Consider the following 25,853-nt stretch of genomic DNA (forward strand, 5'->3'; position numbering starts at 1 on the left):
GGCCTCCTAGTCCTCTCACATGCTCGAAGCCTAACCAGAAATCATAGGCAAAGACGAGGGTCCCTGCTCTCTGCCCTAAAAGAACTTGCACCAAGAAAACTAAAGCCTGAGAAGAACTGCTAAGTCAGGAAGACCTGTTAGAAACACGTGGATGTGTTACTTCTCTCTCTCATAAAAATTTACAGCCTTGGAAACCCTATAGGGTTATTAAGAGTCAGAATTGACTTGACGGCAGGGATTTGGTTTAGCTTTATATGTACATATGGATGGAAGTTTATTTTTTTAATTTTTAGCTTTGATTTGCTTACATTTTGGCATAGCTTAACCTATTTTACCATTTGGACTTTAACTGTATCATCGTTATATGTTTAACTTTTTTAACTGATCAATCTTTTTATTCTCTCATTTGTTGCTAGTCTTTTCAGCTGTTTAACATTGATTTAACTTTTCTCGTAAAGAAATTAATTACTATATTACCTTAAATCATTCTCTTATTTATTTTAAGTAATTTTAATTTTATCTCTTTGAAATTTTTACTTCTTTTATTAGCATATCTTTTTAATTCTCCTTTTATTCTTTCCATTTTACCTTTTCAGTGTCATTCTATTTTCTCAGTTTTCTGAACTTGTTTTTTTGCTTCTTTAATATTATTTCTCAATTGTTTATTCTTTTAGATTTGTAGCTTTTGAAATTATTTTTCTTTCAATATTTTATTTATTGTGTATTCTATTTTTTCTATAGGATATAATGTCCATTCCTGTAGTAAGAAGAATCATCTATTACCATAGCAAGGGAATTTACCCTTTGTCCACAAAGTTTGAGAAAGATATTTGTGAATGCTAACCCTATCACCCCTACCCACTGATCATGTGACCTTGGGGACCTCATCTGATATCTGGGCCTCAGGTCACAAGCTCTGAGAATGGTGACCCTTTACAAAAGACCTTATCAAACACTGGGATTCATCTTTCCCATTATGCATTCCAAAGGTATATAGAGGATGGGTGGTAAAAAGAACTACCCTATCCTTCTCTCTTTCAGCTAACATTCCATGTAGCTAGGTGACACCTTTATTATAGCTGCATCCAGAATCCAGTAATATCCAACTGAGAATAAAGATTTACCTGCACACGCATTGCCGTCGAGTTGATTCCGACTCATAGGGACCCTATAGGACTGAGTAGAACTGACCCATAGAGTTTCCAAGGAGCACCTGGTAGATTTGAACTGCCGAGTTTTTGGTTTGCAGCCATAGCTCTTAATCACTATGCTACCAGGGTTTCTGATTTACCTGCAGTAAGCACTAATATTGGAATGGCACAAACAGTTAAAAATTAGACTGCTAGCCTTGGTTGATGGTTCAAACCCAACAAGAGGTGCCTCAGAAGACAGGCCTGGTGATATGCTGTGAAAGTTCACAGCAGTAAAAACCCTCTGGAGCAGTTCTACTCTGCACACACGGGTCACCATGACTCAGTCAAATCAACAGCAGGTAACAACAAAAACAAAGCATTAATAAGTAAATAAAAGTACGGGTCTTACTGTGAGGAGATCATAATTTGATCTCTGACTTTACCACTAACCCACCAACACAAAAAAACAAACCAAACCCATTGCCATCGAGTCGATTCCAACTCATAGCAACCGTATAGGACAGAGTAGGACTGCCCCATAGGGTTTCCAAAGAGCACCTGGTGGATTTGAACTACCGACCTTCTGGTTAGCAGCTGGGGCTCTTAACCACTATGCCACCGGGGTTTCCACCCACCAATAGTCATTTGATTATTCTGGACCTAAGTTTCCTCTTTCGGAGAGGGAGAGTGTTAGACTAGATTGTTTCTAAGGACCCTCTGGCATTAATTGTCTATGAATCTGTAACTTTCTGTTCACCCATAGAAGCTGAGACTGGCATCAGTGTGCATAAATAACTCATTGTTACTTGTGCCAGAGAAGAGAAGCCCAAGAGAACTTATTCCTGACAAGGATACCAAAGCCTTTCCAATCATACCCGTGTATTACTATGTATTACTATGGTAACATAAATGCATGTTAGGTCTGGCCAGGTGCCTGACGTACTTGCCATTGATGACACCATCTGGGTTGAGCATAGGGATGATCTTGAAAATGAAATTTTCCCTCAGCAGTCTAGCCACCGGGTCACTGCTGACCAGGAACTCCAAAGCCCCCTTCATTACCCAACTGGAATTGCTCTCTCCTGGGTGAACTCGGGCAGTGATCACCTGGTATGGACGTTGCCCTGCAGAAAAAGGGATAAGAGAAAATTAAACCTAAATATGATTTCCATTTCCATCTAGACAGTCTCTGGGGGCCAGAATTACACCTGGCTGGTATGGAGGCCCAAATAGGTTGATTATTCCTAATACATATGATCTACATGCATTCATTTTCCATCTGTTTCGATCTTGACCTGGAAAACTCAAGAGAGTGTAAAGTTAGAGCTCATGGCTATTATCAGAAGCATAAGTACTTAGTGGTATTAAAAGAGGCCAAGAAGCAAACTTTATGAATATCACCAAAGAAAACAATAAGTTCTCCAGAGTGTAGTCCAATAATATGACACTGGATATCACAGATCTGAGATTGAATCTCACCTTCATCACCTAACAGCTGTGAGATCTTACTTTCTCTGAGGCTATTTCTCATCTAGAAAATGGGAACAATAGTATTGACCTCACCTGGCTGTTAAACAAAAGATACGCATCTAAATCACTCAACATATTGCCTGCCATTCAGTACATGTTGTTCCCTCCCTCCTCGTTATAAAGTTTGTGGGTGGTATCGTTCTCATTATCCAGCAGAAGGAGGAGTCAAGTACAGAAGTGGTGTATTGGGAACTTTATAAGACATTTACCTCAATACTTGAGAGAAATTTGATGGAATGAATCTCTCAATTTTGGGGTCACAATACTTTCATCACTTCTCAAAGGGTGTCAAGAAAAGGCTCTTACCAAGTCACAGGGAGTACCCTGACCTCCATAGAACTTATGGAGAATGCATTGATCAGAGAATGATAAGTTTGTCTTTCCTTCTTTGCTGATCGAAGACATCTGGAGTGTCAAAGTGTTGAGTCATATTCTGAAGCTGTATCTGTGCATTGGTGGAAGTGTATTTTGATTGACTGGTGATATCTGTCCCCCATATTCGCAGGGACGTCGGGTTGGCATCCTACCAGGAAATCACCAAGTCTACTCTAACCCCATGTCCCATTCTGTGCTGTTTTTCCTGAATCTTTTTCTCATTTGTATCTTCAACCAATTCGTTATTGCTCCCAAGTCCACTCTAATGGCAATAACCAAGTATCTTTCAAGTATAAATATCCCAACCACGAAACAGCCTAAAATTAATAAGCCAGTAATTGCTTTCTGTATCATTTAAATTCTGAGTTAAATATGGCTTTTCATCCCTTAAGTGGTAGCATTTCTTGAGGGCACAAAGCGTGTCTAGTTCTGTGCAAAAAAAAGACAAAACCAAATAGCTCTTGATAACAGACCTAAAGAACAGATAATAGAAGAGAAAAAAATAACTTGAAATACTGTAATTATATTAACATAGAATGAAACAAACAAAAAAAAACATTCTGTCTCTTCTAGATTTCTGCTGACATCCACTGAGATCTAGGTTTAAGGCGAATGTTGTTGTTAGTTGCTGTCGAGTCAGCCCTGACTCATGGTGACCCCATGTACAACAGAATGAAACATTGCCCAGTTCTTTGCCAGCTTCACAATCATTTATACGCTTGAGCCCATCGTTGCCACGATTGTGTATTTTCAGTGCCTTCCAAATTAAGGGGCTCATTTTCCAGCACCATATCAGGCAACATTCTGTTGTGATTCATGGGGTTTTCACAGACTAATTGTTGGATGAAGATTACCAGGTCGTTCTTCCTGGTCTATCTTAGTCTGGAAGCTCCACTGAAACCTGCCCACCATGGACAACCCTACTGGTACTTAAAATACCAGTGACATAACCTTCAGCATCACAGCAACAAGCAAACCACCAAAGTACAACAAACTGACAGGCGATGGCATATATCAGTCTGTTTTTATTGACTATGGCGAGGAAAAGCCACCTCAGCTCCTTGTAGGTCCTCTATACATTGGAGATAATAGTTATGTTTTTCCGTAAACAGATGTCTTGAGTATGTTCAGGGACTACAGAAGGCACTGGGTAGCAAAGTTGAATAAGTTAAGGTCTTTGTTTTCTAAGAGCCCATAGCATTTGTCAGTAGCAACAAATAGACAAGCAAATAATGACAAGTAGAGTTGTATGTAAAGCACCAAAAATAGACCTGACTTTCTCAGAGAAACAACACAGAATGGGACAAGGGGTTAGAGTAGGGCGTTCTGAGAGATGTAATGGTATTTGGACTGGATCTTGCAGAATAAGTACCATCTTACCAGCTTTACCAGCCAGAAAAGGTAAGAAAGGGTCTTCTAAGCAAAGGAAAAGTTACAAGCAGAAACACAGAGGAATGGAAGTTGGCAGCATGTTCAAGAATGAATTCCATGTTACATGAATGAATTACAAGTTACCTGTGGCTGAAGCAAAGGGCTGGGCAAGGCGGCACGTGAATGGAGAAAAGTAGACTGATGGTAAACTGGTAAGATCCTCCCTCACATATATTGATTAGATATTTGCATTTATCCAGTATGCCAGAAGTTCTCAACCACGGAGTCATGGTATCACTGTTGTGCTGTGATTAGTGATGGAATATGTTGCAGAATCATCAGTTATGAATAAAATACAAATATAAAAATGGCACAGATTGCTGGTTGCCTGGCCAACAACAACCATTCTCTTCTTCTGTCTTCCTAACAGGTCTCTGATTTTAGGGAGGGCAGAATGTTCCCAGATTAAGATATCCAGCTTCATGGATCTGTTGTAGGTGGGAGTAATCATGTGCCACAATTTGGGCCTGTGAGATATAAATGGTAGCAGGGGTGATTCTTTCTGGAGAACTGATTAAAGGAAACAATTTCACCAGGCAAACGCTTCTTGGTTTTTGTCTCCTATCTTTTTCTCTTCCTCTTCTTCCTGCCTTCACCATAGATGTGAGATTTTCAGGTTGGAAAACCACCACGAGAATCAAAGTCACATGCTAAGATGGCATAACGTTAGAAAGAGTCCAGGTTGTTGAGAAATTCCTTAAACAGCTACACCACACCTTCTCTGCTTTCTTTAAAATTTCTTGATATTTGAGAACAATAAGCCCTTATTTGACCAAGCCAATCTAATCATGTCTATGTTCCATGCTGTTAAACTCCAGTACTAGTTTCTACGAATATAAGATGAAATTTAAAGCCATCCCTATAATAATATTACCTTAAATGGCATGCATTCTCATGTGCCTTCTGAATTGAGGAGAAAATAGTGAAAGAGGAAGTTGTAATGAGAATGATAGTTGACAATGTGTGTCCCAGAAAAGAATGGTTGAGAACCACTAACAAGAAATAGAGAGTCAACCAAAGATGGATTTTCAGCAGGAGAAAAACTTGCAAAAACCTGTGCTTTAGAAGGAATTCTGACTTCATTGTAGACAATACGTTTGCTTTATAGGGAGCATTATGGTATAGTTGATTAGAGAGCAGCTTTTAGAGCCATATTTCCAGAGTTCAAATTCCAGTTCTGCTCTTTTCTACCAGAGATGAGTTATGTGCTTCTATACCTCTTCATTTTCCTACATGTCAATGGGGAAAATAATTCATGCAGTTGTGGGACAATATTAAATTAATTGAACACAAAACATGATTAGAAGAGTTGTTGATACATAGCAAGTGCTTAAATAAAGGTTAACTGCTGCTGCTGCTGCCATTGTTGTTGTTAATGTTATTCCCAGGAATGTTCTGAGTTTTAAAGTAAACTGATCAGTTCTCTGAGGCCAAACTTTAAAAGATTTGACCAAAATAGTTGATCATTATTTTCCTTATCAACTGACATCATTAAGGTATTTTCTTATACCTAGGCCATTCTTTAATGGAGCCCTAGTGGCACAGTGGTAACTGTGCTCAGCTCAGCTGCTAACCCAAAGGTTAGCAGTTCGAATCCACCAGCTGCTCCTTGGAAACCCTAGGGGGCAGTTCTACTCTGTCCTATAGGGTTGCTATGAGTTGGAATAGACTTGAAGGCAACAGGTTTTTTTTGGGGGGGGGCATTCTTTCTGTCTTGATTTCACTTATCAAAGACAAATGGGACAACTACTTTTAGGAAACCAAAGAGCAAAAGAATGGATGCTTTAAAATACCATTGGAAAAATGTTTTGTGACAAAACTAAGAAGTTTCTAGAGAGATCATCATTGGATTGGGTGATCTGCATGTGAGACTAATGGTTCACTAACTGGAACTTTCTAAATGAGCATGTTGGGGAAGAGAGATACAGCAGACTAGCTGAGCACAGTGGAAATTAACTGGAGGTCACCTTTCCCACTATATCATTTGCTCAGAGTCACTTTTCACTCCTTCCAAAGCAAGCAGCATTGGCACTCCAATAAAAAGCTTATTGAGAAACAAAGAAGCTTGATGAATTTGTACCCAATCAGTAGCCTATTTTCTGTTCTATAATTCCATATCACTCTCTTTGTGGTTTTTGAACTCTGTTCATTTGCAGCATATTGAACAATAATAGAAGGTGCTCCCAGCCCAGCAAGAAAAAATAAAAAATAGCTTAAGCTCCTGTAAATTTTCGACACCAACTGAACTCTCTCATTGTCGGGACCAGTCGGCTCCCATTGCCTGATATCCCCAGTACAATGCAGCGCATTAGTCAATAAGCCAAATGCAAGCCCTTGCAGAGAGACATCAACAGTGTTTTTTTTTTCCCTTGGAGGGTCAGGTTAATAATCTGCTGTATTATAATACACCACATGACCTGGCAGGCAGTTCTGAGCATCTCAAAGAAGCAAATGGGGAAAACTGTGGGTTCTCATAAAGACATAAGCAGCATTTTAGTCATTTCTATTTGATTTTCCTCTCCCCCCTCCCCTCTGCGATTTAAGACAATTTTGCAGTCATATCGGTGAGTTAAACTTATGGGACCATTCAGCTGTAGAAGCAAATGGTACTCCAGAGAACCCATAATAGACAACAGCTGTAAATAGTATGCAGCACACAAACCATGTGCTTTTTTTCTTATAATTGACAAGTTCAGTCTTAATAACTCATGTCTGCTTAACACAGGGCAAAGAATGTCAGGTATCTCTCTGCATTTATTTATTTATTTATTTATTTATTTATTTATCTCTGCAATTTATAAAATCTATTCCAGAGGCACCAAAATCTATGGGGGAGACATGGTTTGGCCATATTCTAATTCTTGAAGTTACGTATTGGCAATTATGTCAGTGGTAGTGACAAACTGTAAAGAGACGTTAGGAACTACTCAAAGATTGAATGATGCCTAAGGGAAATCAAGCTAAAAGCCAATAAAAAGTTGATAAAAACTGAAGACATGTGTGATGATATACTTGTCTAGCCAACTATATAAGCATCCATATATTTATTCCTTCTTTCTTTCAACAACATGTATTAAGCCTCTGCTGGCACTCTGCTGCTTTTGGGGATTCCAAGAGAAATAATGGCTTTTGCCCTCAGGGAACTAATCACAGTCAGGGACACAGATAATTATGATCCCATGTGATCAGGGACACTCATCAAAACATTTTCAAAGCACAGTGGACTGCTCATCACAACATTTTTTATATAATAATGTGGACAATTGGATATAACTTAAATCTCCATCCACAAGGAACTAGGTATAAAACTGCAAGTAAAACAATATTATGCAGCTATTTAAAATGACACATAGAAGTTTCTCTGGTGACATGAGAAGATGTCCATGACACAATGGAGAGTTAAAAAAAAAAAAAAAAGGTAAGAGAGATGCATTATAGAATGATCTCCTTAGTGTGTAGCTGTAACATCTATTTAAAAGATAGAGTCCCTGGATGGTGCAAATGGTTAACATGCGTAACTGTAAACTGAAAGGTTGGGAGTTTGAGTCCACCTTGAGGTGCCTCAGAAGAAAGGCTTGGCAATCTAATTCTGAAAACTCAGCCATTGAAGACTGTATGGAGCACAGTTCTATTCTGACACACGTGGGGTCTCCATGATTCAGAGTTAACTCGACAGCAATTGGTTTTACACAGAGACACACCTGAGAGTAGCAGCCATCTAGATGATTCTTTATTTGGAATGTTCACCTCTTCAGAAAAATAATAATCATAAGCCAATTTTCAAAAAAGTGAAGTATTTTTCTATACTGGAGTAGGACATCAGAGAAGAGGAAGAATAAAATAAATTTTCTCTTATGAGGTGATATTTAGACTGGTTCATCAAGTTTGACCAAGAATTTGTCAGGCAAAGGAAAAGGAAGACATAGTAGAAAAGGGTCAAATAACATGTTTGCAAACTAACAGGCAACAAAGTACTAATACCTGAAGAAGAGTGAAGTGAGCTTATATGACTGAAGCATTAATATATGGAAGGCAACAGTGGAAGTGAAGCTAAAAAGCTAAGTTTGTACCTGTTTCTGCAAGCCTTTATAGCCCATGCTAAGGAAATTGGAAAGAATTTTGTATGCTATGAAGAAGAACGGGGCATCAGGATTAGAGGAAGGCTCATTAACAACTGGCGTTATGCAGATGACACAACCTTGCTTGCTGAGAGTGAAGAGGACTTGAAGCACTTACTAACGAAGATCAAAAACCACACCCTTCAGTTTGGATTACACCTCAACATAAAGAAAACAAAAATCCTCACAACTGGACCAGTGAACAAAATCATGATAAACGGAGCAAAGATTGAAGTTGTCAAGGGTTTCATTTTACTTGAATCCACAATCAACAGCCATGGAAGCAGCAGTCAAGAAATCAAAAGACTCATTGCATTGGGTAAATCTGCTGCAAAGGACCTCTTTAAAGTTTTGAAGAGCAAAGATGTCACCCTGAAGACTAAGGTGCGCCTGACCCAAGCCATGGTATTTTCAATCGCATCATATGCGTGTGAAAGCTGGACAATGAATAAGGAAGATCGAAGAAGAATTGACACCTTTGAATTGTGGTGTTGGCAAAAAATATTGAATATACCATGGACTGCCAAAAGAACGAACAAGTCTGTCTTAGAAGAAGTACAACCAGAATGCTTCTTAGAAGCAAGGATGGCGAGACTTCATCTTACGTACTTTGGACATGTTGTCAGGAGGGATCAGTCCCTGGAGAAGGACATCATGCTTGGCAGAGTACAGGATCAGCAGAAAAGAGGAAGACCCTCAACGAGGTGGATTGACACAGTGGCTGCAACAATGAGCTCAAGCATAACAATAATTGTAAGGATGGCTCAGGATCGGGCAGTGTTTCGTTCTGTTGTGCATAGGGTCGCTATGAGTCACAACCGACTCGATGGCACCTAACAACAACAACAACATGGAAGCACTATGGAAAAATCATCATTCAAGAGTGTGATCAGATGGGAGGTCTTGCTGGAGCTGCAGAGTTAGATGGTGAGGTTAAGGGGTAGGAGAAATGGTCAAGAGAGCAGACTGTGGTTCCAAGGGGAAGTCAGCGAACATGGTAGCAAGCCTAAAAAAAAAAGTGCATAAATATGACCTGACTGAAGGGCAAAGGGGTGAGAAAGGGGACAAGAAAACAGAAATGGAGAAATAGAGGGAGGGGATTTTGGACAATGTGTAAAGAGATATTTCTGGTAGTCACAACTGGGGAAGGAGAGACTGTACTGCTATCTACTGGATAAAGGTTAGGGTTGGTGCTCAACATTGTACAATATACAGGACAGCCCACCACAACCAAGAATTATCTAGCCCTAAATGTCAATAGTTATACAATTGTTGTTGTTGTTGTTGTTGTTAGGTGCCATCGAGTCGGTTCCGACTCAAAGCGACCCTATGCACAACAGAACGAAACACTGCCCAGTCCTGCGCCATCTTTACAATCGTTGTTATGGTTGAGCCCATTGTTACAGCCACTGTGTCAATCCACCTCTTTGAGGGTCTTCCTCTTTTCCGCTGACCCTGTACTCTGCCAAGCATGATGTCCTTCTCCAGGGACTGATCCCTCCTGACAACATGTCCAAAGTACGTAAGATGCAGTCTCGCCATCCTTGCTTCTAAGGAGCATTCTGGTTGTACTTCTTCTAAGACAGACTTGTTCGTTCTTTTGGCAGTCCACAGTATATTCAATATTCTTCACCAACTTCCACAAATCAAAGGCATCAACTCTTCTTCAGTCTTCCTTATTCATTGTCCAGCTTTCACATGCATATGATACGATTGAAAATACCATGGCTTGGGTCAGGTGCACCTTAGTCTTCAGGGTGACATTTTTTTTTTTTTTTTTACTTTCAACCTTTTTATAAAGCTTGGTATATATTTGTCTCTTGAAAGCGTTGTGTAGTTGGGTAGTGTGTTTTATCCAGTCTGACATTTTTAATTTTTTTTTAATTGAACTTTAGGTGAAGGTTTACAGAACAAACTCATTTCTCATCATTTAGTACATACATTGTTGTAGGACATTGGTTAACAACCCCACGACATGTCAACACTCTCCCTTCTCAACCCTGGGTTTCCCATAACCAGCTTTCCTGTTCCCTCCTACTTTCCAGTCCCAGCCCCATGGCTGGTGTGCCCCTTTAGTCTTGTTTTTTCCATGGGCCTGTTCAATCTTTGGCTGAAGGGTAAACTTCAGGAGTGGCCTCATTACTGAGCTGAAAGGCTGTCCACGGCCATACTCTCAGGGTTTCTCCAGTCTCTGTCACGCCAGCAAGTCTGGTCTTTCTTTTTGAGTTAGAATTTTGTTCTACAGTTTTCTCTAGCTCTGTCCAGGACCCTCTATTGTGATCCCTGTCAGAGCAGTCAGTGGTGGTAGCCGGGCATCATCACGTTGTACTGGACTCAGTCTGGTGGAAGCCATGGTAGATGTGGTCCATTAGTCCTCTGGACTAATCTTTCCCTTGTGTCTTTAATTTTCTTCATTCTTCCTTGCTCCTGAAGGGGTGAGACCGGCGGAGTGTCCTAGATGGCTACTCATAGGCTTTTAAGACCCCAGATGCTACTCACCGGAGTAGAACATAGAACATTTTCTTTATAAACTCGGTTATGCCAATTGAGCTAGATGTTCCCTGAGACCATGGTCCCCACTGCCCTCAGCCCAGCAATTCAGTCCCTCAAGGAGTTCGGGTGTGTCTATGGAGCTACCATGGCCCTGCCTTGTACAGGTTGTGTTGGCTTCCCCAGTATTGTCTACTGTCTTACCCTTCATCGAAGTTACCGCTTATCTATTGTTTTTCCATCCCTACCCCTCCCCAACCTCATAACTATCAAAGATTGTTTCTTTTTGTATGTAAACCTTTTCATGAGTTTTTACAGTAGTGGTCTTATACAGTATTTGTCCATTTGTGATTGACTTATTTCACTCAGTATAATGTCCTCCAGATGCATCCATGTTATGTGATGTTTCACAAATTCATCGTTGTTCTTTAGCATAATATTCCATTGTGCGTATTACATAGTTTGTATATCCATTCAGCTGTTAATGGAAATAGAGGTTCTTTCCATCTTTTTGCTGTTGTGAACAATGCTGCATTGAACATGGGTATACATACATCTATTCATGTGACGACTCTTATTTCTCTAGGATCTATTCCAAGAAGTGGGATTGCTGGGTCATATGGTGTTTCTATTTCTAGCTAAGAAAGCACCATATCATTTTCCAAAATGGTTGTATCATTTTGCATTCCCACCAGCAGTATGTAAGCGTTCCGATCTCCCAGGAGCCTCTCCAACATTTGTTATTTTCTGTTTTATTGATTCATTCGAGTAATGCTGAGGTAAGGCTGTATCTCATTGTGGTTTTGATTTCCATTACTCTGATGGCTAGAGATCATGAGCATTTCCTCGTGTGTCTGTTGGCCAAATGAATGTCTTCTTTGGTGAAGTGTCTGTTCATTTCTTTTGCCCATTTTCTAACTGGGTTATTTGTCTTTTTGTTGTAGAGGTGTTGGATTTTCTTGCAGATTTTAGAGATTAGACCTTTGTCTGATTTGTAATAGCCAAATTTTTTCCCCAGTCTATAGGTTCTCTTTTTACTCTTTTGGTGAAGTCTTTTCTAGCTTATCCTCTGGACCTTGTGTGTTGTTGGTTGTGACTTTTATCCTGTTAATGCTGTGTATTAGGGCCTCTAGTGCTGATCCTATTTTTCCTTCTACGATCTTCATAGTCTTTAGTTTTATATGCAGGTCTTTGATCCATTTTGAGTTAGCTCTTGTATGTGGTATGAGGTATGAGTCCTGTTTCATTTTTTTTGCAGATGGACATCCAGTTTTGCCAGCACCATTTGTTAAAGAGACTGTCTTTTCCCCATCTGACGGACTTTGGGCACTTGTTGAAGATCAGGTGACCACAGGTGGATGGATTTACATCTGGGTTCTCAGTTCTGTTCCATTTGTCAATGTATCTGTCGTTGAACCAGTACCAGGCTGTTTTGACTACTGTAGCTGTATAGTAAGTTCTGAGGTCAGGTAGTGTGAGTCCTTCCTACTTTATTCTTCTTCAGTAGTGCTTTACTTATCCAGGGCCTCTTCCCTTTCCATATAAAGTTAATGACAAGTTTTCTCCATCTCTTTAAACAATGTTGTTGGTATTTGGATTGGTATTGCATTGTATTTGTAAATCACTTTGGGTAGAATTGTCATTTCCACAATGTTGAGTCTGCCTATCCATAAGCATGGTATGTTTTTCCGTTTATGTAGATCTCTTTTGGTTTCTTGCAGTGGTGTTTTGTAGTTTTCTTTGCATAGGTCTTTTATATCCCTGGTTAGATTTTATTCCCAAGTATTTTATTTTTGGGGGGCTATTACAAATGGTATTGTTTTCCTGATTTCCTTTTCATCCTTCTGTTTATTGGTATATAGGAATCCAACTGATTTTTGTATGTTGATCTTGTATCCTGCCACTCTGCTGAATCTTCCTATTAGTTCCAGTAGTTTTCTCATGGAGTCTTTTGGATTTTCTTAGTATCATATCATCTGCAAACAGGAAGACTTTAGCTTTTTCATTAGCAATTTGGATGCCCTTTACTTCTATTTCTTGCCTTATTGCTCTAGCTAAGACTTCCAACACAATGTTAAATAGGAGTAGTGATAAAGGGCATCCTTGTCCTGTTCCTGTTCTCAACGGGAATGTTTTCAGCCCCTCTCCATTAAGAACTATGTTGGCCACTGGTTTTGCATAGATGCCCTTTATTATGTTGAGAAATTTTCCTTCTATACCTATTTTATTGAGAGTTTTTATCAGGAATGGGTGTTTGACTTTGTCAAATGCCTCTTCTGCATTGATTGAGATGATCATGTGATTCTTTTCTTTCCTTTTATTTATGTAGCGGATTACATTGATTGATCTTCTAAAGTTGAACCTTGTACATCTGGTATGAATCCTACTTGGTCATGGTGTATTATTTTTTTGATATGATGCTGAATTCTATTGGCTAGAATTTTGTTGAGAATTTTTGCATCCATATTCATGAGAGGTATTGGTCTGTAATTTTCTTTTTTTGTGGTGTCTTTGCCTGGTTTTGGTATCAGGGTTATGCTGGCTTCATAGAATGAATTCGGAAGTATCGCTTCTTTTTCTATGTTCTGAAATAGTTTGTGTTGTACTGGTATAAGCTCTTCTCTGAATGTTTGGTAGAATTCTCCAGTGAAGCCATCTGGGCCAGGGCTTTTTTTCATTGTGAGTTTTTTTTTTTATTACCTGTTCAATCTCTTCTCCTGTTATGGGTTTGTTCAGATATTCAACAAGATTTTGTGTTAGCTTGTGTAGGTAGTGCATCTCTAGAAATTTGTCTACTTCCTCCAGGTTTTCAAATATGTTGGAGTATAGTTTTTCATAATACTATGTTATGATCATTTTATTTCAGTTGGGTGTGTTGTAATGTCCCCCATTTCATTTCTATTTGTGTTCTCTCCTGTTTTTCTTTTGTCAGTTTGGCCAATGGTTCATCAATTTTCTTGATCCTTTCAAAGAACCAACTTTTGAGTTTGTTGATCCTTTCTATTGTTTTTCTATTCTCTATTTCATTTATTTCTGCTCTGATCTTTATTATTTCCTTTCTTCCAGTGGCTGTGGGCTTTTTTTGCTGTTCTCTATTTGTTCAAGTTGTGTAGCTAATGCTTTGATTTTGTCCCTTTGTTCTTTTTTGATGTGTGCATCTAGTGCTATAAATTGACCTCTGATGACTGCCTTTGCTGTATCCCAAAGGTTTTGGTATGATATGTTTTCATTCTCATTTGATTCTAGGAACTTTATGATTCCATCTTTGACTTCTTCTATTACCCGTGGTTTTTAAGCCCAAACCGAACCCATTGCTGTCAAGTTGACTGTGACTCATAGCAACTCTATAGGACAGTGTACAACTGCCCAATAGAGTTTCCAAGGAGTACATGGTGGATTTGAGCTGCTGAGCTTTTTGTTAGCAGCTGTAGCACTTAACCACTATGCTACCGGGGTTTTCAGTGGTTTTTAAGCAGGGTGTTATTCAGTTTCAGGTAATTGATTTTTTTTTTTCCCTTACTCTTCCTGTTGTTAATTTCCACTTTGATGGCATCGATGGCACTGGTTTTGGGGGGCATTGTGGTCAGAGGAGATACTTTGTATTATCTCAATATTTTGGATTCCATTGAGGGTTGCTCTGTGGCCTAACATGTGGTCTATTCTGGAGAACAGTCCATGTGCATTGGAAAACAATGTGCACTTTGCAACTGTTGGGTGGAGTGTCCTATATATGTCTACGAGGTCAAGTTGGCTGATTGTGCTCTTTAGCTCTTCTGTATCTTTGTCGAGTTTCTTTCTAGATGCTCTGTCCTTTACTGAGGTGGTGTGTTGAAGTCTCCTGTTATTGTGGAACTGTCAATTTCTGTTTTCAGTGCTGTTAGTTTTATATATTTTGGAGCCTTGTCACTGGGTGCATAGATGTTTATTATGGTTAAGTCTTCATGACGGATCATCACTTTAATCATTATGCAGTGCCCTTCTCTGTCTTTTATGGTGGATTTTGTTTTAAAATCTATCTTATCTGACTTTTGTATTGTTGCTCCTGCTCTTTTTTGGTAGTTATTTGCTTGATTTTTTTTTTCCATCTTTTGATTTTTAATAATTTATGTCTTTATTTCTAAGGTGTGTCTCTTGTAGACAGCATATTGATGGCTCCAGTTTTGTTTTGTTTTTTTATCCATTCTGTCACTCTGCATCTCTTTATGGGTGTGTTTTGGCCATTTACATTCAATGTAGTTATCGATAGGTGTGAGTTTTTTGCTGTCATTTTGTAATGCTTTTTTTTGTGGTGCTAACATTTTCTTTGTTCCTCTTACTCTCCTATGCTGAGTTCCTTTTGTCTGTGGATTTCTTTTTCAGTCTTTTGTTTTTGTATATTTTGCTTTTATTGAGACTTTTTTTTTATTTTGATGAGTAGGTTTGTTAGCTTTCTTTGTGGTTAGCTTGAAATTTACCCTTATCTTCCTAGGTTTGAACCAGTCTATTATTACTTGGTATCATCTTGCCTTCCTCTCCATTAGAAAGTTCTGCACCTATACCGGTTATTCCCTCTTTTATTGTTCTGACATTGTTGTCATTTACAGATTAACCTCTCTCATTCCCTGTTGCAATTGTTTTGGTTTTGGATAGTCCTTAAGAGTTCATTTCCTACCTTGGTATCCAGCTGGTACAATCTTGTGTCCTAGATTCAGGCTGATGTTTGTTCTCCGACCAAAGGACTCCCTTTAATAATTCTTGTAAGTTTGGTTTGGTTTTTACATAGTCCCTTAATTTCTGTTTATCTGGAAATGTCCTAATCTTACCACCATATTTGAACAAAAGTTTTGCAGGATATATATTATTCTTGTTTGGCAACTTTTTTCTTTCAAGCTTTTATATAAGACATCCCATTGCCTTCCTGCATGGTTTCTGCTGAATAATCAGAGTTTAGTCTTACTGTTTCTCCTCTGTATGTGACTTTTTGTTTTTCTCAAGCTGCTTGCAGGATTTTTTCTTTGTCTTATTATGATATGCCTTGCTGTTTTTCTTTTGTGGTCTGTCCTACATGGGGTTCGTTAAGCTTCTTGGATGGTCAGCTTTTCATCATTCATGATATTAGGGAAGTTTTCTGTCAGCAATTCTTCAACAATCTTCTCTGTGTTTTCCATTTTCTCTCCCTGTTCCGGAAGTCCGATCACTTGTGAACTTTTGCTTTTGATTGTATCCCACATAATTCTCAGGGTTTCTTTCTTTTTTTTTTTTTTTTTCCTGATTTTTCCTCAGAGTTGTACCCAAGTGTTTGTCTTAAATTTTGCTGATTCTGTCCTTCATTGTTTCAAACCTGCTCCTCAGCCTTTCTATGACACTGTCCATTTCTGAAATCTTGTTGTTATCTTTTGGATTTCTAATTGTTTTCATATTTCTATTTCTGAGTTTATTTTGGCATTTTGTTCCTTTATTACTTTCCTGAATTGTTCCATTTTTTTGTCTGTATTTTTCATGAATTTGTCTGCCTTTTTGATAAATTTGTCTATTTTTTCTTCATTTTTATGGCACGGCGAATCCAAGCAGGCTGAGGCCAAAGCAGTTGCCTTCTGGCCAAGAGACTGTGGCTGGTGGGAAGCAGTGGAGGCCGAAGGGGGGAGGTTGCAGGGGGGTTAGGAAAGCGTATATCGCTCATTTCCGGGTCCTCTGTCTGCTGCTGGGGACTTCCTGAAGCTGCGTTCCGTACTCCCTGTCTGCGGATCTTCAACGTGGGTGGGGTGAATCAAGGCGGCACGGAGGCCGCACTTCCCGGGCAGAGCCACCGCAGCCGTCCAGGAGGCTCGGAGGTAGTGCAGCAGGGAGAGAAGGTTGGGGGGGGCGGGAACCGCTGGTTACCGGGTGCCCTGTCTCCTCCTGGGGGTTCCGAGAAGCTGCTTTCCGGTGCTCCCTGGCTGCCGGGCCCCAGCTGGAGTCCAAGATGGCGGACCTGTGCTGGGTTAGCGATGGGACCCTCCGCAGTATCTCTCCTCACTCTCTGTCCTCTGTCAGTTTCTTATTCCATTCTGTGCTTGGCTGAGTTCTTTATCGCTTCATTTGACACTTCAGGTTCCAGGAATGACATTTGTCTCTGTTTTACTTAGTTTTTCGGGTCTTTTGCTGTAGAGGGACAGCGTGGTCCTTCTGTCTGTGGTGCCGTGTCAGCCAGAAATCCTTTTAATTTTTTTAAATAGGAATTTTTAGTTAATTTACACTTTATGTAATTAATGATATATGTGAGCTTAGCACTACCATTTTACTGTTTGCTTTTCGTTTGTCATAAAAGGTGATCCAACAAAATGCAGAAATTCTTGAACAACATTATTAAAATAACATGCAAGTAAAATTTTGCTGAACATAATTCAAAAATGGTTGCAGCAGTACATCAACAGAGAACTGCCAGAAATTCAAGCTGAATTCAGAAGAGGAAATGGAAAGAGAGACACCATTGCTGATGATAGTTCTTGTTTGAAAGGAGAGAACACCAGAAAGATGTTTACCTGTGTCTTATTGACTATGCAAAGGCATTTGACTGTGTAAAAACAAACAAAAAAACTGTGTAGATCATAACAAATTTTGGATAACATTGAGGAGAATTGGAACTCCAGACCACTTAATGTGCTCATGGGGAACCTGTACATAGGCCAAGAGGCAGCTGTTTGAACAGAACAAAAAGATACTGTGTGGCTTAAAATTAGGAAAGGTGAGCATCAGGGTTGTATCATTTGGTCATACTTAATCTGTATGCTAAGCAAATAATCTGAGAAGCTGGACTACATGAAGAAGAACACAGCACAAGAACTGGAGGAAGACTCATTAACAACCTGCAATATACAGGTGACGCAACCTTGCTTTCAGAAAGTGGAGAGGACTCGAAGCACTTACTACTGAAGATCAAAAACTACAGCCTTTGGTATGGATTACACCTCAACATAAAGAAAACAAAAATCTTCACAATTGAATCCATAAGCAACATTATGATAAACAAAGAAGATACTAAAGTTGTCAAGGATTTCATTTTACTTGGATCCACAATTAGCGTCCATGAAAGCAGCAGTCCAGAAATCAAATGATATATTGCATTGGGCAAATCCACTGCAAAAAAGACCTCTTTAAAGTGTTAAAAAGCAAAGATATCACTTCAAGGACTCAGGTGCACCTGACCCAAGTCATTGCATTTTCAGTTGCCTTATATGCATGCTAAAGCTGGACTGAAGAAGAAATGATGCCTTTGAATTATGGTGTTGGCAAAGAATATTGAATACCATGGACTGCCAGAAGAATGAACAAATCTGTCTTGGAAGAAGTACAGCCAGAATGCTCCTTAGAAACAAGGATGACAAAACCTCCTCTCACCTACTTTGTACATATTATCAGGAGGGACCACTCCCTGTAGAAGGACATCATGCTTGGTGAAGTACAGGGTTAGTGAAAAAGAGGAAGACCCTCAATGAGATGGATTGACACAGTAGCTGCAACAGTGGGCTCAAATATAACAACGATTGTGAGGATGGTGCAGGACCGGGCAGTGTTTCAATCTGCTGTGCATGGGATGGCTATGAGTCAGAACTAACTCAGTGGCACCTAACAACAACAGTTGTATAGTCTGTTTTCTTTCCAGTCTTACCTTCGCTGGGATTGATTGGGCATTTTTTCTCAATATTCCTTTTTTCTCCTCTATTAGCTTGGTAGTTATATACTCTTTCACTCTTAAACTGGTATATGTTACTGGTGTTGTTGTGTGCCGTTGAGTGAATTCTGACTTATAGTAACCCTATAGGACAGAGTAGAACTTCCCCATAGGGTTTCCAAGGGTGTAATCTTCACAGAAGCAGACTTCCACATCTTTCTTCAGTGGAGCAGCTTCTGGGTTCAAACTGCCAACCTTTCAGTTAGCAGCCAGGCACCGCCACCAAGCCTCCTTAATTGGCATATAGAGATTACAAATACATATCTTTTACTTATCACAATGTAATATAATCTATTTCAGTTTCCAATATAAATCTTAAAATTCACAAGACATATTTATTATTTGATAAAGTCAATATTAATTTAGGTTATATCACGTTTACTCTCTTAATTACTCCTCAGTCTTTACTGCATCTATAAGCTTCCATCAGGTTTTTTTTTTTTTTTTCCCTTCCACCTAAGAATCACCTCCTCATAGTTCTTCCAGCATGCGTTTTCTGGCAATGAACACTTTCACTTTTTTGTCTGAAAATGAATTAATCTTATCTTCAATTTTGAAAAATACTTTTACTGGGTAATAAAATTATATCACCCTGTTGCTGAACTGTCTTTCATTTCTCTCCATTTTCCTTCCACCAGAGTCTCTCAAGAACTTAGCTACTTTTCATAGCCTTTGCAAGTAGTTTGAGTCCTCCCTCATTTTGCAGGAAAGTGTGTTTTTTGTTTTCTGTTGTATGTGTTCTTTTTATATAGTTTCCAGGAGAAAAGAGAATGTTTTCATTGGAATACTGAATTTCTTAAATTTTCTGATACTTTTTTAGTTTTTCTGTTGATTCTCTTTGATATTTTCAGGTGGACAATCCTAACACCTGCAAATTATGAAGCTTTCTCTTCTATCCAAAGGCTGTATCACTTGTTTCTGAAACATATCTAACTTCTTAGAATTTCCTCAGTAATGTGAAATAAAAAGAGGCCTTTATTTCCATTCAACAACATCACAACTGGTGGACATTTGACGAGTAACAAATATTTTTGACAAGCTATGTTAAAATGTGTGGGACTGAATGTAAACACATTCATGACATTTCTATAGCGTCTGGGAGGTGAGAAGGCACTTTCCCCTACATTATTCCTTTAGCACTCAGAGTACATTTCTGAGGCAGGCAACATAAGCATTATCTTGCTTTCTAGTATTATGGTAGAGAAAGCAACAACAAAAAACTTAAGTGTTGTGAATCAAAACCCAGTGCTTTTCCATTTTACAATGCATTATCCTGTATTTGTATTTAAGAAGGTGGAAATGAAACCTGTTGAGACAAAACATGGTAAATTATGGGGAAGAGGGAAAACAAGAACCAGATAAATTATAAGTAGAGAGACCTGGGTTTGAGGCTTGGTTCTGCCCCTTTCTAATTGCATGAATTTGGGAAAATTAAAATATTTTACAGTCTCACTTCCTGACCTGTAAAATAATACTCTCTTAGGTCTTTGCAGCACCAAACTCAATGATTACCAATGGTCATGTTAATTAAATATGACAGATAAAAACTAAACTTTTTAGCCAGTGGTTTTAATCTTCAATTCTACCCTATTCTTCTATATTCTTTTCATAGGGTTGCAAACAAGAAGCAAAATTGCCTGAAACTTTTTTTTTTCCTTTTTCCAACATTTAGATGAAAGTGCTAATAAGCAGTGGTCAAAAGTCAAGTGGCAGCAGAAGAAAATAGAAAGTACGGGTAATCACTGCTAATAATCAGCTTCAGAACAATGAGGTGTGCGCTGGTGCTCTTTTGCTGCTCCCCAAAACTGGGACACAGTTCCCTCCCAGATGAGTAGAGTCTGCCTGCTCAGATGCTCACATTTACAAACTCTTAAACTATGATCTTCCTGGCCCAAATACCAGCAGAATAAGAGAATGAACCAACTTGTAGTTTCTAAGTTGTTTGTACCTCTGGTTGCTTCCAATGCTGAAATAAAAATTCTCAATTAGATCCCAGATTTCTCATCCTCATCACTACCTTCCTGTGGTGGTAAGGAGTGGCCTCAGACCCCCTTCTTTCAAGAACTCTATACTCCACTGCCCTTTCAAAGCCTATGGCATGGCCTCCATTCCCCCAAATGACATGTAGCCTGCAAAGCTCTGACTTCTCTTTGGGAAAATGGTTTTTGTTTTGTTTTGTTTTCACCAAAGAGATGCAGGGGTCCATGGACTGACAGAGAGGGGGAGGAGACGTTCACCACCTCACCTCTCTCACTGGGATCTTCAGGGCAGCAAGGAGGGAACTGTGGAGGTAAAGGCCAGACACAGGCCCTTCATAGCCCTTCATAGCTGATAAACTGAAGAAATTGGCTTGAGGACCATGATCTCCCTATTGACAGCTCATGAATCTTTTTCTTAACTCATTTAAACTTCTTCACAAATTAGGGGTATTGCACACAGCAGAGAGGGGGGATTTAAAAGTAAGGTCTGTTTCCCTCTAATGACCAGGATCTCCAAGGTCCCACCCTCTCTCGTTCCTCCTCTCTTAGCCATACATCCTCCCTCCCTTTACTGCATGCCTGCAACATCTTCTTCACCATCTGGTCCATCCACATAGCAGCCCAAAGGAACTAAAAACAAACACCCAAGTCTGACTATATCACCTTCTAACCCGTTGCCATCAAGTCAATTCCGACTCATAGTGACCCTATAGGACAGAGTAGAACTGCCCCATAAAGCCCACACTCTTCGTAGAGTTCTCAGTGAAATTGCCCACCAGAGGCCCCAGTCTGATTATCTTGTTCCATTTCCTGTCACTCCTGAACCAAGAATTCTCCACTCTACTGTTTACTGTTCCTCAAATGCAGGTTGTCCTGTCCCATCCATGGCTCAGGTTGGTTCACATGCTATTCCCTCTATTTGGAAGATTACCCCCACTTTTCTTACTTGCAGACTCTTATTGTCCTCCCCCCTGAAGCTTTTCTTGACGCCTCCAGAGAGAAAGAACATCTCCCTTCTCCTAGGTCCAACAACACATTATCCATACACTTGTATAGAACTCACCATGTGACATTATAATCCATTTCCCTGTCTGCTCTCATCCATTACCCTGCCTGCTTCCTGTATCTTATTTCTCTGTCCCTAAAGTAGTGCACAAAGTGATTATTCAGAAATTTTTTATTAAGAAGATGGCTGAAAGTAACTAATTAACCCCTTCCTGCCAAGTCATGTCACAACGTACTCATTCCCCTTTTTTTTTTCTTTAATTAATTGATTCATTCATTTAACAAGTATCCATTGAGTCCTGTGATGTGGCAAACACTATACTAGTGACAAACTACAACAGTGGAAGAGTTGAAGTTATAGCCATCAAGGAGCTTACCTTCTAGTGGAGAAGGTAAATGATAGCATAATCCAAGTACTATGAAGAAAACTGGAGTCCCTAGGTGGTGGAAATGGTTAACACACTCAGCTATGAACTGAAAGGTTGGAAGTTCGAGTCCTTGGAAGAAAGACTTGGCATCCTACTTCAAAAAAAGTAGCCATTGAAAACCCTGTGGAGCACAGTTTTACTCTGCCACACATGGGGTTTCCATGAATCTGAAAAAGCTCAACAGCAACAGGTTGGATGAAGAAAAATAAAGCAGGGTGAGGCAATGAAGAATGATAGGGAGAGAGGGGGTCATCATTTTAGGAAAGATGGTCAAGAAAGAGCTCTTTAGAGAGTTGACATTTGAGCAGAGATCTCCCTGAACTGTGGGAACCTGTCCAGTGAGAAGCAGGGCTAAAGCAGAGTAGAAGAGAAGGAGGGTGCTGGGAGATGAGGTAGGAGAAGTAGACAAGAGCCAGATTATGTGAGGTTTACAGAGAAGATTGTAGATGTGATGGGAAACCATGGAGGTTCTCAGCAGGGAAGTACCATGATCTAATTCGTACTTTTAAAACATCACTCTGCCAGTTGAATATAAAATTATCTGAAGGGAAGCAAAAGTCCAGACACTTAGGTCCCTGACATATGACAGCAACACAATGTTTTATGTTTTAGGTGTAATACCAAGGAAGGCAAAAACCAAACCCATTGCCGTCGAGTCCAACTCATAGCGACCCTGTAGCACAGAGTAGAACTGCCCTATAGGGTTTCTGAGGCTATAATCTTTATGGAGTCAGACTGCCACATCTTTCTCCCACGGAGTGGCTGGTGGGTTCAAACCCCGGACCTTTCAGTTAGCAGCCGAGCACTTAACCACTGCACCACTGGGGCTCCTCCAAGGAAGGCAGATCACTGTAAATTACGTGTCTCCAAAAGCACTCATCAGAATTTTTGACTTTTTGTGACCACTGAGAAAGCTTCCATCCATGAAGTGGTAGGCAGGATTATGTACCCATTAATTTATTCAGTATTTATTGTCTTCTGTGTTAAGAGCTCAGCTGCTCACCAAAAGGTTGTCAGTTCGAATCCACCAGCCACTCCTTGAAAACCCTATGAGACAGTCCTACTCTGTCCTATAGGGTGGCTACAAGTCAGAATACACTCAGTGGCAGTGAGGTGGCGGGGGGGGGAGCGGAGATGTGCCAAGGAAGGAACTCTGTTTAATTGCGGGGCTGCTAACCAAAAAGTTGGCAGTTTGAACCCAGCAGTTGCTCTACAGGAGAAAAATGTGGCAGTTTGCTTCCATAAAGATTTGAAAAAAAACTGAACCCACTGCCAAGTTGATTCTGACTCATAGCGACCCTGTAGGATAGAGCAGAATTGCCACATCGAGTTTCCAAGGAGCAGCTGGTGGATTCGAACCGCTGACGTTTTGGTTAGCAGCCATAGCTTTTAACCACTACACCAAAAGATTACAGCCTTGGAATCCTATGGGAGCAGTTCTACTCTGTCCTATATAGGGTTGCTGTGAGAATCGATTCCATGGCAACGGGTTGGTTTTTTTTTTTTTTTTTTGGATGTGCCAAGGACTATACCAAATATTGAGGGTACCAAAGAGTATTAGGCAGGGTCTCTGTCATCAAAGAACTCATTGTTTTCCCACAGGAAACCCGTAAGTGTATATGAGAACTCAAACATACTGTCATGGGTTCAATTGTGTCCTTCCAAAAAAATCTGTCAACTTGGGTAGGCCGTAATTCAAAATATTGTGTGATTTTCCACCATTTTGTCATCTGATGTGTTTTTCCCATCTGTTGTAAATCCTACCTCTATGATGTTAATGAGCAGGATTAGAGGCAGTTACGTTAATGAAGCAGGACTCAATCTACAAGATTAGATTGTGTCTTAAGTCAATCTCTTTTTAGATACACAAGAGAGAAGCAAGCAGAGAGATGGGGACCTCATACCACCAAGAAACAAGAGCCAGGAAAATAGCATGTCCTTTGGACCCCAGAGTCCCTGCACTAAGAAGCCCCTCGACCAGAGAAGATTGATAACAAGGACCTTCCCCCAGAACCAAAAGAGAGAGAAAGACCTCCTGGAGCTGGTGCCCTGAATTCGGACTGCTAACCTCCTAGACTGCGAGAGAATAAATTCCTCTTTGTTAAAGCCATCCGCTTATGGTATTCCTGTTATAGCAGCACTAGATGACTAAGACACATACCAACAACCATGAAGATGGCACAAGACCAGAAATTTCATTCTGTTACACGTAAGGTCAAGTCACTATGAGTGGGAGCTAACTTGATTGTTGGCCTTTTAAAACCCCTTACTATAGGAGTGTTTCTCAAACTTTCATATGCATATAAATCAATTGGGGATCTGGTTAAAATGCAGATTCTGTTTAAGTGAGTCTTCAGTGGGGGCTGAGATTCTCCATTTCTACCAAGCCCCCAGGTGGTGCTAAAACTGCTGATATGAAAATCACGCTTTGAGTAGCCAAGCTCTCACTGTCCAACAGAAAAGTAATACAAGCCGCATGGGTCATTTTATTTTTTGTAGCAACTCCATTTTTAAAAAAGTAAAACAGACAGAAAAGGGGTGCAATTAATTTCAACAATATATCTTATGTAACCCAATAGAGCCAAAGATTATCATTTCACTATGTAATCAATTAAAAAAAAAATTAAGGAGTTATTTTGCAGTCTGTTTTAGTACTAAGTCATCAGAAGTCCAGTGTGTATTTTATACTTACAACATATCTCAGTGTGGACTAGTCACATTTCAAAGACTCAATACTTAACATGTAGTTCATGGCTACCGTACTGGATTATACATTCTTAGACCTCCTATCAACTCTCTAACTGAAACCCTTCACCTCACATAATGGTCAAATAGTATTAAGCCTTAATGGGGTATGTTTGAAAGAGTGAGAAAATGAATACAAAAAGAAGGTATTTTTCCTAAAAACATCTTGTTTCATTGCCTTCTTTCTCAGGAAACAATCCAATTTTGAAATATTACAAACTCATATTTCTTTGCAAAGGACAATCTCACCTTCTTATTTTGCACCCCTCTGTCTCTGAACTGTAAGAAAGTAGGCTGAGATAATGGGTACAAATGAAAAGAAAATCAAATCTATTCTTGGGCAATTTTCAGATAACCAAGAGGAAGTGGTGTAATCGAGGCTGGGAAAACAATTTTAGAGTCTGCATAAATACGAGCAAATTTATCTGCATTTTCTCATCTGTGTCAGACCATACAGATTTTTCTGGAGATTTCTGTTATATGCTGGCAAATAAAAAATAATACATCTGTGCTACAATGATACATAATATATACAGTATAATAATGTAGTATTTGGATTGGGTTTGAAAAATTTACTACACACAGAAATGACAGTCACTTGGGAAAATTGTGTAATCGGATCAGGAAAATTGCAGACAGATGCTGCTACACCCCACCACCACCAGAAATTTCCCAGCTGATCTCAGTTAGGGATGTTTTCAGAGACGCCTCCAAACTCCTGGCTCGCTTTCATCCCACAGTACTGGCTCCTTTGCCCAAGATGCCCCTAGCAGAATTGTGGCTACCTGAAGTTCTTCGGTGGCTCAAACGGTTAAGCTTAGTACAGCTGTTAAATGGAAGGTTCGTGGTTTGCACCCACCCAGGGCACCTTGGAAGAAAAACCTGTTGATGTGCTTCCCAAAGGCCATAGCCATGAAAATCCTATTGGG

The 25,853-nt window shown here is 39.7% G+C and overlaps 1 protein-coding gene across 9 annotated transcripts in view; it reads right to left on the reverse strand.

Moving 5' to 3' along the window:
- The window catches only part of AGBL1 (AGBL carboxypeptidase 1), a 1,130,253-nt gene that overhangs the window by 739,111 nt on the left and 365,289 nt on the right, over positions 1-25,853 (reverse strand). For all 9 annotated transcript variants that reach the window (XM_049905901.1, XM_049905902.1, XM_049905900.1 and 6 more), the window contains one exon: positions 2,077-2,257. In XM_049905901.1, the coding sequence (XP_049761858.1) occupies positions 2,077-2,257 (181 nt within the window). The remainder of the gene's footprint in view (positions 1-2,076; positions 2,258-25,853) is intronic.

Source organism: Elephas maximus, chromosome 13 (assembly GCF_024166365.1).
Source record: "Elephas maximus indicus isolate mEleMax1 chromosome 13, mEleMax1 primary haplotype, whole genome shotgun sequence".
Taxonomy (NCBI): Eukaryota; Metazoa; Chordata; class Mammalia; order Proboscidea; family Elephantidae; genus Elephas; species Elephas maximus.